The 13,989-nt window shown below is 44.1% G+C and overlaps 1 protein-coding gene across 1 annotated transcript; it reads left to right on the top strand.

The window, feature by feature from the left end:
* The first annotated feature begins 1,748 nt into the window (after positions 1–1,748).
* Positions 1,749–13,751, top strand: SLC24A5 (solute carrier family 24 member 5). The gene is made up of 9 exons (XM_006135069.4): positions 1,749–2,026; positions 2,721–2,900; positions 5,203–5,286; positions 5,382–5,485; positions 5,761–5,861; positions 6,804–7,087; positions 7,778–7,984; positions 10,758–10,859; positions 13,337–13,751. The coding sequence occupies exons 1-9, from the start codon at positions 1,885–1,887 to the stop codon at positions 13,657–13,659; spliced, it is 1,527 nt and encodes a 508-aa protein (XP_006135131.2). The 5' UTR covers positions 1,749–1,884; the 3' UTR covers positions 13,660–13,751.
* Positions 13,752–13,989: the final 238 nt, after the last annotated feature.

The raw sequence follows: 13,989 nt of genomic DNA, 5'->3' as shown, positions 1-13,989 counted from the left end.
GACCTGAGACAGTGAAGTGGGTAGAAGAGAGCGCGTAGGAGAAGCTCTCTTCCTTTTTGACACCATCACCGCGGGCGATTGCGATCTCCTTTTCTGCCCTGTGGGAGGTTCTGAGTCCTGGTCATCAGAAGGCTATAAAGCCTTATCGCACATCAGGAATTTTAATCGCATGTCTCTCTCCCTGCGTGCTCTTGGTGTCAATTTCGCGCAATGGGCGCATTTCTGTGGCACGTGCGATTCTCCTAGGCATCTGATGCAAGCTTCATGCCCGTCAGACGCAGGCATCGCGTCCTTACATTGAGCACACCGTTTAAACCCGGGTGACCCGGGCATGATGTTCACTTAGTGTAACTATATACAAGTAATCTAATAAACTAAGAATAATAACTACAGAAAAAAATTTTTTGAAGAAAAACTCTTAAACTGCTAACTAACTATATGTACTAGAGTTAAACTATCTATGATTTCTTTTTTTTTTTTTTTTTTTTCAGAATGGCTTTTCTGTGAGGAGATAAACGGCGCTCCGCCAGCAACCACAGGTGGTTGAGAAGAACTGACGGGGAGGCTGGACCGTGAGACGTTGCAAAGGCGCGAACGCCGCGCGCTGCTCTCAGGCATGTGCGGTCCGGCCCGGCTACGGCTCTGGAAATCTCCGACTAGCGGCACCGGGTCGGGACCCGACACCTTGAGTGGAGCACCCACGGGGACCACTCGAAGAAGAATGATTAATTTTTGTGTCCTGGTTTTTACTTTAGGGGTGAGATTTCCCAAATGATCTCTCCCTTGATTCCCTTACCATTACTTGGGTGGTGGCAGCAGATTTTATCCCCAAAATCTAGGTTTTTAAGATTTTGGGGGAAAGTTTTATACCAAAGCCTGGAAAGATAAGGTTTTGGGGTACTTTTGCAGGCCCCCCACTTCTGCATTTATCTTGCCAGAGTGGGGACACTACTCGATTAGTAAATTAACCCAATTTTAACATCCCCAATCCTAACTAAATGTATAAAATGATAGAGACTAAATTAGCTGTTACCACTCAGCAAAGATCTTGGAGTTATTCTGAATAGTTCGCTGAAAACATCCACTTAATGTGCAGCAGCAGTTAAAAAAGCAACTAGAATGTTAAGAATGTGCCCTTGCTTCACGTGAGTGTCATGTTAGTAAATACTGGTACAAAATAACCCACCAGGCACACAGAGACCAGTGGAATCTGGCAACCTCGCTGGTAGACAACGGGGAACCAAATGTTATGCAGGCCGCACAGAGAACTCCAGTGGGCCACGTGTCACAACAGGTTGCCCACTGCGGGCTAACTGGACACACCTCTGTGCCTTGCCTCAGGGGCCCAGAACCCATTGCCAGCTCCCGGCCTCACCCACAACTTCGGTCTGTGAGTTGCCCTCGGGGGCCTGGCACCTTTCAGTGGGCAGCCTGTACCTGAGGGCAATTCTTGGGAGCAGCACGGGGGGGGGGGGCCGTTTGCCGATGGGAATGGCGGCGGAGGGGCAGTTAGCTAGGGCGTATGTCTACCACAGCCAGTGGCAGCCTTGGCTAGGGGGTGCCCGATGCCTGGCTCGTTGCTGACCGCGCGGAGCAGCCGCCCGGCGGAACTAACCCGGCCCAGAGCTCAGCCCGACCTCCCAGCTGCACCACGGCCTCGTGCGTCTCCTGCTCGGGCCACTCTCAGGCCAGGCAGCCGGGAAGCTGAGCCCGGGACTGGCGGTGTCGGGCCGAGGCTGCAGCAGTAGGCGAACTCTCCAACACTCCCCCCGCGTCCCGCCCGGGGCTGGGGGAAGCGACCAAACCGCCCCCTCACATGATCCCGCCGGCCCCTAATCCCCTCTCCGCCTCCCCGGCATCTCAGTGCGCGGCGCAGACCGGGCCATGAAGGGAGGCTGCGTGCAGGGCTGGCGCAAGCGGGCAAGAGGAGGCCGGGCAGCCTCCCTCCTGCTGCTCCTGGGAGCTCTGGCCGCCTTTCCTCTGCCTCGCCGGGGCGCTGCCGCCCTGCGGCTTCGCCGGGACACAGGTAGGCTGGTGGCGGCACGGCAGGCGGGGCTGGGCCGGCGCCGTTCACACCTCGGGAAAGGGGCTCGGCCGGGTGGACAAGCGCAGTGGGTGCAGGACCTGGCCCTGGCACGGACCGCTCGGCGTTCTAGAGCTTTGGCGCCGAGCCATGCGGGACGCGGACAGGGCGCACGGGAGTTCCGCGAGGGGGGAAGGAGCTGGGACCTTTCATGTTGCTCGAGAGCGATTGCTAAGGAACGCAGATGTGTTCAACTATTCCCGTACGGTCCTGAGTTGCCGCCCTTCCTTCGCTGGCTCTTTCCTCCCCTGCGGGTGGGAGGGAGCCGTTGGCTTCTTTGCCAGGACAGCTCCAGCCTTGCCGGTAGCACCCCCACCCGTGTTCTGCCTCAGTGAAATCTAACCGGAGGTCAGAGTTGTACTGGAAACCCTGGGGAAACTTTAAAATCGGTTGTTCTAGAAAGGGGGATGAGAGGATCAAAGTCTTAAGGAACGCCTTTCTTTAGCGCAGGCTGCACCGGTTTTGCGTTCGGGAGTAAAATTCTTGACACCATGCCTACCAAACAATTAATAAATCATTTAAAATAGGTGCCTGTGTTCCACTTGGAATTCCACTGAAGCCATCCTCAAAAGTTTTATAACTAGGGGAGAAGACTATGTTGGATAATACCCATAAGACCTTTGTATTCTCTTTTCAGAAAATGAAACACAATGCATTCCTGCACCCTCCTCAGAATTTCCGGACGGATTTTTTACACAACAGGAGCGAGAAGATGGGGGGATCATTATCTATTTCATAATTATTCTTTACATGTTTATGGCTATATCCATTGTATGTGATGATTACTTCCTTCCTTCTCTAGAGATCATTAGTGAATGTAAGTTATTTAAGTTTCAGTTATTTCTGTAAAATTGAACAGCTATTGGCAAGATTGTTCTCTTGGTAGAGTTTCACAATATGAATACAACTCAGAAATAAGGGCAGAAAGTTCAGTGTTCAATATTTAGTTTAGTTGTACAGGGAGAAGGTGCTTAAGGCTGGTTAACTACAGGAGTGTAAGATTGACATACAAGGCTTAGCACTAAAAAGAAAAGGGTAAATAAAGTGATTAACTTCAAAGTGATTAAAAATGAAAATACCAGATGTACTAGACTAAAGCAGATAAACTTTTCTGCAGAAGCCAGTACCTTGGGAAAAGCTGACAAATACACACTAGTACCCATAGGATTCCTGTTGTATGCATCATGTAGATAAATTGGAGTGTTCAAAACAGAACCACAGAATGATTAAAGGATTAGAAGATTCCTTATAGTGAAAGACTCAAATTCAATATATTTAATTTGATCAAACAGATAATTATGGGGAGATTTGCTAACAATCCAAGTACCGACACAGGGAACAAAAAAATTATAATAGTACTTCTCAATCTAGCAAGTAAAGTGTAACTATCTAGTGGTAGGAAACAAGCTAGACCAGTGGTCCCCAACGCAGTGCTCATGGGGGCCCGCCAGGCCATTTATGTGCACCCGCAGAGCAATCTGGGCTGGCCCCCCCCCCCGGGCGTGCAGCAAGTGCCAGCCCCGGGCGCATGGGCGGCCCCTGCCTCAGGGTCATGGCACATGCCGGTGCTGGCCCTGGGCACGCAGTACCTGGGTGGCCCCTACCCAGGGTCACAGTACATGCCGGTGCTGGCCCCGGGCACGCAGCACATGCTTGGGCCCCCCTCCCCCGGCTCATGGCCCGTGAGCAGCCCCACCTGTGGACGTGTGGCGTGTGAGCAGCCCCAAAACGTTGGGTACTACTGAGCTAGACAAATTCAGACTCTAAATAAAGGCGCACGTTTGTATTGGGCTAATTAACCATTGGAACCATTTACCTCAGATTGTAGGGGAATGTCCATCACTAAGCATTTTAGAATTAAGATTGAATTAGACCAGACCTTTTAGAAAAAAATCGGAATAGGAATTAGTTCAGGGAAGTCCCAAGGCTTGCGTTACACAGCTCAGACTAGCTAACATCCCTAAAAGGAATCTATCGGGTTAACTGAATAGTTGAGTAACTGCCTCAATTCTTATCAGTTACTCAACTATTCTATCATCCCCAGGGCAGTCAGTGCAATCCAGCCCCACTCCCAGGAAGCCCCTTGCCATGACGTGGGGTGCCAGGCAGGAGCCAGTCCACAATAGGAGCCAGTGTAAAAGCCAGCTCCCTGTGCAGACCAGCTGCCTGCTGCCCCATGCCCTCTATTACAGAGGCAGCATCATGGGGTGATAGCAGCCCGTCTGCTGGGGGTCCGAGCTCCCCACAGACAGCAGCTGCTTTGCGGCAGCCTCCCCTGACCCCCTCTCCATGTTGTTGCCTCATACACCCCCAGGGACTGTTTTGCTGACATAAGTGATAGTATCAGACAAAGTGGGTCTTTGCCCACGAAAGTTTATGCTCCTACACTTCAGTTAGTCTATAAGATGCCACAGGACTCCTCGCCGCTTTTATAAGTGATAGTGTTATTCACACTATGTTGGAAGGAGAACTTGTGGAGATGGTTTTACTATGTGGACAGGAGAACTCTCTCATTGGCATACAATAGCTACACAAGAATTCTTATAGTGGCACAGCTGCCTCAGTACAACTGTGTCACTGTAAACTTGTGAGTGTAGACATGGCCTAATTCTCACACAATATATCCATGAAGCAAGTAGTACTATATGCATTTTACAAATGAATTGAGAAAATAAGTGAAGCTGAGACTATTTTTCAGATGTTTTATGCTTCATCAAGTTGCTAATGCTGGACTTCAGTAGTTTTTTCTACTATTGTGAAGAAAAGAAAGCAACAGCTATCACAGTGAACTTGGATTTAAATCTGACAATTAAAATTTTCAGCCACAAATAAAAGACCTTAGACTTACCAGTTTATAAATCTTGTGTGCTTTACTATAGCGCAAAAACTATTTCAATACTTACAGCTATGCACCAATCTTCAGAAAAGTGTATTAAAATGTTCTTAATCAGTTGTCTGACATTTGAGGTCTCCAAGCGTCTGTGTTATAGCTTATTTTGTAACCTATACATGACACTTTTTCTGCTAAGAATGTAAGGAGCTGCCTTTTACGCATTAGTAGCAAATAGCGTGCATATAAAATTACTATTAAACAAAAGTTACTCTTATTCCGTCTTCAGCTCTTGGCCTCTCTCAGGATGTTGCTGGAGCAACTTTTATGGCAGCTGGTAGCTCTGCTCCTGAATTGGTCACTGCTTTTCTAGGTAAAACGAACAATTGTTTAACAATTCAGAATATATAGTTTCCCATTTCCAATCCACAAACATGCTAACTACATTAAGCACTGTTTTGTTTACAGGAGTATTCGTGACAAAGGGAGACATTGGAGTCAGCACCATACTCGGATCTGCAATCTATAACCTTCTTGGTATCTGTGCTGCTTGTGGGTTGTTATCTAGCGTGGTACGTAAAATACTGATAGTTCCTCTCTTTAGAGCCAAAGGATTGTAATTTCCCATGGTTTACTGACAAAAGCCTCAAAGCAAGTTTAGTATAATAGTTCAATTTATTATTCAGTAGCAAAACAAAGTAAATCAGAAGATAAACTCCCCAATAAATTTTTAAAAAATACTAATTACTCTTGAGTTACTATATTGATACAGAAACATTAAGGCAGCATGTATATTATTTGGTGAAAGAACTGCAGCAGATCTGAAAAAGTAATTTGTGTTCTGCAGGTTTCGAGGCTGTCTTGTTGGCCACTGTTTAGAGACAGTCTGGCATATATAATTAGTGCAGCAGCAGTCCTTGCAATGATATATGACAGCAGAATTTACTGGTAAGTGCACAATGTGTGTTGAATTCATGTTGATTAGAAATTAGCAAGTGTAAAAATCAAAGGGTTTTTTTTTAATCAAGCATTAACTTCAAGTATCGCAATCTGTATTGTACACTGACAAATTGATATCTTGTAGGTTTAAGAATTGTATACTGAATCCAAGGTTCATGAAGTCTGTTACATTAATCATACTGTGGATTCCTGCTTATAAATCTCAACCAGCATAGGCGTCCTTCACTACACTTCAAATGTGCGCTGGTGTGTCCCCTCCCTGGCACAACCAATAGTCTTCATATTTTATTCACTTGTTAATCTCTTTTCACTTTCAAAGACCATTCAAATCCTCAACATTTTTTGTGAGCTGAGTTTACAAGTAGTGGGCTCACTTCTAGTACAAAGGGACAAAACTATTTAAATCAATGAAGTTGGCACCCATTTGCACCAGACAGGATTTGGCCTAGTGTCTCTCCTTTACAAGTTCCTCTGTGTAGCGTTCAGCAAATTAGCTAAAATCCAAGAATAGAGCTCTGAAATTTCTGGTATCTATGGCAGTGTTCAGACCATGCCTTTGGCTGGTTAGCACAATAGGACTCAATATGGCAAATATTTACTTACCAGTTGTGAGAGACTAGCATATTTTTGCAAATAAGTGTGGGATTGGGGCTGTATCTATTAATCAAACTGCTATAAAATAAAGAGAAACATTAGTCTCCTTTATGGTATCTATACACAACCTGGTAAATCAGAAATATTTTCCCAATGCAGATTATCAAAAACATTTGCTCCTACTTATTTTTCTTCTGCTACCAAAGCCAAGTAATTATCTCCTTAGTGGGCAATCATTTAAATATTACTTAGCTAAATAGCTTTTGTTATCGAGTTCTTTAATTGAAGATAAAAAACTAGTTAGATTTTTATATCAGACCCTATTTTTCTTTATAGGTATGAAGCTGCTGCCCTGCTGCTAATTTATGGGTTATATATTCTGGTGTTGTGTTTTGATATTAAAATCAATCAGTATATTATGAAGAAGTTTAGTCCCTGCTGTACCTGTTTTGCAAAAGTTATGGAAGAAAATATGGAACAGCAGCTATTATTTGGCTGGAAGGAAGAATGCGAACCACTAATTCGTCGACAATCAAGAACAGATAGTGGAATTTTTCATGACGAATCTGACTACTCACAGCTTTCTATAAGTTTACATGGGCTTGATGAAATTCCTGAAGGTATTAATACAGAAGACTGGTAGCGGTATCTAATTGGGGAGGTCTGTTTCCAGTATATTGAAAGACCAATTTCAAATGGCGTAGACTATGAAAGAACTCTAGTTGAGTAATCCACTACTATTCCTTCTTGGAATCTGACCTTTAGCAAAATAAAAACACAGGGCTGGTTGTATAAGATTATCCACTGGAGGAATGCCAGAGCAGTCATTCATTTGAGCCATACATGAACTATAAATAATGGAAGAGTAACTTACCTAGAGATTCTTTGAAGTGAATATTTGAAACTTCTCAATAGCTAGGCTAATAAATATTTTGATATAAAACTGCCACCTCCACTATGTGATACTCTTTTTCTGTGAAAAGGGCAGTTTTATAACCCCAAAAGATGTGCTATAGTTTGGCATAGCGATGGAAGCAGATTTTTTTTTTTAAAGTGACATGACTAATCATTGTACCTATGAAAAACTTCACTTACGCACCTACTCAGTAAGAAGGCACCAAACCCATTACAAAAAAGCTCATGTTACGTAAGTACACATAGTAACCCAGGTGACATTTCCTAGTAACAAAAATGAAAACTTTGAGATTGTATTTTTGTATGCTCTTGTAGCCTCAGGTTATCTGATTTTACACAAACATAGCTTTATTACAAAGACAATTTAAAATGGCTTACCTTTTAATCACCAACAGATCCTCCAAGTGTCTTCACCATCCCTGAAGCAGATTTGAAAAGAATTCTCTGGGTGTTATCTCTTCCTATTACTACTCTACTCTATTTGACCACACCAAATTGCAGAAGACAGGTTTGGAAAAACTGGTTCATGGTGACATTTTTCATGTCTGCTGTGTGGATTTCTGCATTTACATACATCCTTGTATGGATGGTAACAATAGTGGGTATGTTCTTTACTTGCTGCTATATCACGTCAACTGACTCAGTCACTGAGAAATAAATGCTTTTCCTATCTAAATAGTTTATTTCCACAATTAGGGAAGGTTAGAACTTAGTTTTGTACTCTTCTGAAAAAGCTTAGTCTCAGACTGTATGTTCATAGCTCACAGAAAATGCAGTTGAGAAAAATAATTACAACTTCTGTGGTCATTAAAATTGTCCTTTAAACAGCATTACAGGCATGGTGTTTTAAACCGATTTATCAAGCAGACATCATATTACCAAATTTATCTGCCAAGACTGGAGATAAAGGTTCAGTTCCTCTCATACAAGAGCAGTTATAAAATTTTAAAAACCATTTTGTTGAAAGAATCAGGAGGATTAGATCAATAATTATCATTTAGAGCACTAAAAATAAATTAATTTCTTTAAGCGACCAGTAAAGATTTAACAAAAATTGGGATTTGCCTTTTCTTGCAGCTCTGATGGGGAAGACTAGAATTGTGTGTATGTAAATTTAAACCTTTACATTATGCATGTCAAGCAAACTCAGGGAAAAACAGAGTATTTTCTGGCACTCTCATGAACTCACATCTTAAGCGAAGGGGCAGAAGTGTTCAGTTTCTAATGACGTCATCCTGTCTCCTTGGTGTTTTAGTAATAGGAGTTGAATAGATGTAAAAGCACAATAGTGTATCTGGACATTGATTACTGCATTCCCTGTTCAATTTCTCAACTTCTAGTCACAAGTCATAATTTGACTAAATTCTCCAGTCATTACTTTGAGGAGAGACATGAAATTTAAATTAAAATCAGACAACCTTCTAAGCTTTATCTTAAAAAGCAAGTGTGCATGGGGGAAGGGGATAACAACCCTGGCATTTTTCTCCTTTGTAGCTCACTTTAAGTCTGCCAACATAGTCTAGTAATTCAACTTTAACCAAATATCTTAAAGAAAAAGGAAACCTCCACAAGCATCTGTTGGCAGTTTGACACAACTAGATGTCAAATGGTTGAGTGTACTGATTGAGATCATTCAGCACTTATTACATTCACTCATTGTTTATAAATACATCACACTCATAACGAGGTAAAAGCAGGTAACTTACTCTAATGAGTTAGGAATCTCTGAAAATCTCCAGTATTGCAGGCGAGAGCTATTGCTGACCTGCTATTTAGAGCTATGACAATGTGATTGTAGTATGCCAAAGTTTCAAAAAGGACAGTGTGCTGGTCTACTTTGACAGGTGGTATTGGGAGGGGCCTGTGTCTCACCAACCTCAAACTAAGTTTATTCTATTTACAAAATAAAGTTTTAGCTTGCCCTGTAGAGTCAACCTGGATTCTTTTCACAAATCAATTTTTGTAGAAGATAATGTAATACACCTAAACTGCTCCTTGATTTCACAGAGTTTGTACAGGAACTTAATACTGGTGCATACAAAGAACAGAATAATTTTCAATCCTGTCTAACAGAAAAGTAGTTTTACATTCCCATGTTAAAGTTTTGCCTCTGACCTAAACTAATATATCTTGCATGCAACTATAGTGCACCCAACTTTATAGACAATCTAGTGCAGAATTCATTCTAGCAAAACTACTTATTACTGTTTGTCAAAACTTACTAGTAAAGGCCCACAGCAAAAAAAAAAAAAAAATCAAGGTAGAAAAACTTCCAGGTTAAGGGATCAGTGTAGGAAGAAAGTCATCTTGTAAACCAAGAGGGTAAAAAAGAAATGGGTATGACAAGAGAGCTGAAGCATACATCTTTTAGCCCAAGATAGAAAATAACACTCTTCAGAGTAAAGCGAATTAAGATTTAAATTATCCATTACAAACAGTTTAAACAAGATATCAAATCCTTCATTGTTCCTCCCAAGTTTTATGAATACTGCATTAGGAGACATCATCTGCCTGATACTAAAATCAAAACTACAGGGTACTCAAGATTAGCCCCAAAATATAGAATCAAATCCAAGTCCATCAGTTCTAGCCCTAAATTTTAAACAACTGGAACACAAAGATGTAAGTTAGGAGTTAAACTATTTTCAAAATATTAATGGTTTCTACGGGGGGAGGGGGAGGGGAAAGAAAGTTAATGTGAGAAAACTAGCATTTACCCTGTAGGAAATATAGGCTTCTAAACAACTAGAAGTACTGGAATTATATTTTACTTTGCATTTTTCTACACATGACTTAAGACTTGGAAAGTTACATTTTTCAACTGAAGTTTCACAGCAATGAATTTGGACAATACAGTAGTAAGGATTATTTCAAATCTTTTCATGTTTCCCCAGGGAGTTCATGTGCTTTTTTTCAAGAGAGAATGATTAAAGGGTTACTGCTTCATGTGACTTCCAGAATCATGTAATAAAATGCCCAAAACATAAGGGATTAGTCTATTTGCAGTAGTTCAAAAGTGAAACCATTGTCAGAAATGGCCTTCTACCTGTGAGTGGGCATGACTTATTTTCAAAGCTGAAAACAAATGCCATGTCATGTTATCAATATTTTGGTGTGATGAGACAGGTGCTTGCTCGTTCAAATAACCACTAACTAGTTAAAAAAATTAAAAATCAGTGTCGAGCTGTATGATTTCAGTAAATAAAGTTAAGCTATCCTGAATTTTTACTGACTCTGATAGTGTCTTTTTGGAATTAACACATAAGTACCAATCCTTCCTTTCTCTGGTAAGCATGGATTCATGGCAGTTTCTTTGGGCACGGCTTCAGCAATTAAATGTGTTAAGACTCTGTTTCCTTGTTTTTTCCACTATAGGTGATACCCTGGCAATTCCAGAAACAGTAATGGGTCTTACATTACTAGCAGCAGGGACAAGCATACCAGACACAGTTGCAAGTGTACTGGTGGCTAGAAAAGGTAAGAATTTTAATTCATGTTTACTCCATTAAGGGCAGAGAGGTCTCAACATAGATACTTCACTAGATCTGAAAGATTGATAGAGCAAGTCAAAACTGCTACTGTGAGCATCTAAACAACATACATTAATATAAAATACTGAAGTTCATCTAAGACACAGGTGGAGAACCTAAGGCCTGATGCAGCCCCTGGCTTGCTTGGATCAGTCTTCCTACTATGGGGCTGGAGCACACAAAATCTACTAACCTGCACTCCTTAGGCTCTAGTGTGCAAACGGAATGTGGGGAGTGTCTTTCTCTTCAGTTGGGGGCCATGTCTGTGAGGATTTTTTTCTTTTTGCTTCTTGTGTGTGGCCCGATTGATTTTTCTGTGCATCAGGAGCCCCTGCCTCAAAAAGGTTCCCCACCCGAATCTAATCTTTTGTAGCTTAGCCATCCAAAATTAAAAATGAAAAAATACCAAATATTCTAGGAAAAGTTTGATTTAGGGATGTTAGCAATTGTGTAATTGAATAGTCATAGAACCACATGGAATTTTAGCTGTTACATGACTATTCGATAGTCCCTGGGGTCGGGTCAGTGCACTCCTAGCCATTCTTGGGGAGCCTCCCTGCCAACCCACGCTGCTGCCTGATACAGAGGCAGCAATGCAAGATGATAGCAGCCCCTGCCGCTGTGGGCCTGCGTGCCTCACAGAGGCTGCACTGTGGGATTCAGAGCGGCCTCTGTCTGCAGGGAGCTTGGGCCCGTTTCTGAAAGAACTGCTTCATGGCAGCCTCCCCTGCACATACCACCCCCACCCTTGCGCATGGCAGCACTGCAGGGGTAAGCAAAGGGGAGGAAGGTGGCACCATAGAGCCAGTACTGTGGTAAGCCAGATCCTCCCAGCACCAGCACCAGCTCCTGCCTGCCCCCTCCTCATAGGAGGCAGCAAGTGGAGGGATGGGCAGGAGGGATGCAGAGCCAATACATGCAGGGAGCTAGCTTGATAGCCAGCTTTCTATGTTTATCAGCTCCAGCCTACCCTCCACACTGTTGTCTCTCTATCAGAGGCAGGGAGGGCAGGCAGATCCGGTGCTCGTAGGGAGCCAGCTTTTAAGCCAGTTCCTCCTGGGCACCAGCTCCTGCTTTCCCCACCCTACCTTGCTGCCTCTAATACAGAAGCAGCAATGAGGGAGGAATGCGTATAGTCAACAAGATTAAGTGATAAGCCTATGCTTATTGTTTAATAGTACAGTCAACTACATGTTGACATCCCGAGTTTAATTTACTGTTGTACAGTAAACTTCTAATAATCTGGCACCTTTAGGATCCAGGGGGTGCCAGACTATCAGATATGCCGGACTATCAGAAGGGGGGATTATGAGGGGTCTGGAGTGGGGTGGGAGGGGATGCCACCCCAGGCCCCTCATAGCCCCCCCCTTACGATAGTCCAGCTCTGCCCCAGGCGTCCCTGATTCAGCCGCTGCTGGTCAGTTTCAGCAGTAGCTGAATCGGGGATGCCTGCAATAGAGCAGCTGGGGTGCTGCCAGGTTGGTCCCGCAGCGCTGAGGGGCAGCGCTACGGCATCAACGCAGCAGCACTCCAGCTGCTCTTGGGGACCCCTGGGGCAGAGCAGCTGGAGTTCTGCCGGGTTGGTCCCACAGCGCCAAAGGACGGTGCTGCGGGACCAACCCCGCAGCACCCCAGCTGCTCTGCCCCAGGGATCCCCGATTCAGCCGCTGCTGAAACAGATCCGCGGCTGATTCCAGGAAGCCCCGGGCAGAGCTGCTCTGCCCCGGGCTTCCTGGAATCAGCCGCTGATCTGTTTCAGCAGCGGCTGACTTGGGGACCCCTGGGGCAGAACAGCTACGGTCCTGCCGGGTTGGTCCCGCAGTGCCGAGGGGCGGCGCTACAAGACCAACCCTGCAGCACCCCAGCTGCTCTGCCCCAGGCGTCCGGATTCAGCCTGCTGGTGAAACTGACGCTGCTGGTCTGTTTCAGCAGCGGCTGAATCGGGGACCCTTGGGGTAGAGCAGCTGGGGTCCTGCTGGGTTGGTCCCACAGCGCTGCCCTTTGGCGCTGCGGGACCAACCCGGCAGCACTCCAGCTGCTCTGCCCCAGGCGTCCCCAAGAGCAGCTGGGGTGCTGCTGGGTTGGTCCCGCAGCCCCGAGGGGCAGCGCTAGGAGACCAACCCGGCAGCACCCCAGCTGCTCTGCTCCTGGCTTCCCCGATTCAGTTGCTGGTCAGTTTCAGCAGCAGCTGAATGGGGGAAACCTGTCCGGCTGCCCCAGCACTTCCAGGTTCCTGATGGTGCCGGACCATCAGGAGTCCCGGAGCATTGGATGCCAGACTAATGGAGTTTTACTGTACTATGTTTTTCTCCAACACTGCAAGTTTATGTTCCAACATGAATGACTGATCTCACTGTAGATGCTTGGAAAAGTCTCTCTAGTACAATAAAAGTAAACAGATACTTGGTTTTTTTTCTTTTGCAGGAAAAGGAGATATGGCTATGTCCAACATTGTAGGATCTAATGTATTTGATATGCTGTGTTTGGGAGTACCCTGGTTTATAAAAACTGCCTTTGTAGATACATCAGCACCCGTGGAAGTGAATAGCAGTGGTTTAACTTACACAGCTATTTCTCTTATTTGTTCCATTATTTTTATTTTTCTGGCAGTCCACCTGAATCGCTGGAAGCTAGATAAAAAACTGGGAGTAATCTGTCTAATAGTTTACTTAACATTTGCTACACTGTCAATTTTGTATGAACTTGGAATTATTGGAAACAATCCTGTAAAGGTCTGTGGTGGCTAGTTTTAGCCAGTAACTCTACTGAGGAAGACACAAAACAATGAGAAGAGAGGGTCAATTTCTTCATTAAGTCAAATAAAAAAAATTCAAAACTCCCTTTGGGCTCTAAAAACTTATTTACAGACGTTCTAGATCATGGCATAAAAGTAATCTTAAAAATAAAACATCACCACGGCCTAATTGGAGCCCTTTCTTTTAGAGTGAAGAATTACAGTGCAACTACAATGCATATGTAAAACCAAAATTCTGGAAGGGACCTCTAATTTTTTACATTACAATGTTAACACAATCTGGGGGAATCAAACATTAAACAAAATCCCACTATGCAATCTT

This window comes from Pelodiscus sinensis, chromosome 14 (genome assembly GCF_049634645.1).
Source record: "Pelodiscus sinensis isolate JC-2024 chromosome 14, ASM4963464v1, whole genome shotgun sequence".
Classification (NCBI taxonomy): Eukaryota; Metazoa; Chordata; order Testudines; family Trionychidae; genus Pelodiscus; species Pelodiscus sinensis.
This window is presented reverse-complemented; position numbering and strand designations above follow the sequence as displayed.

Coding starts and splice junctions, on each gene's coding strand:
- SLC24A5 (XM_006135069.4), top strand. CDS start 1,885: ATGAAGGGAGGCTGCGTGCAGGGCTGGCGCAAGCGGGCAAGAGGAGGC. Junction 5,287..5,381: donor ATTGGTCACTGCTTTTCTAG/GTAAAACGAACA, acceptor TTTTGTTTACAG/GAGTATTCGTGACAAAGGGA. Junction 7,088..7,777: donor GCTTGATGAAATTCCTGAAG/GTATTAATACAG, acceptor AATCACCAACAG/ATCCTCCAAGTGTCTTCACC.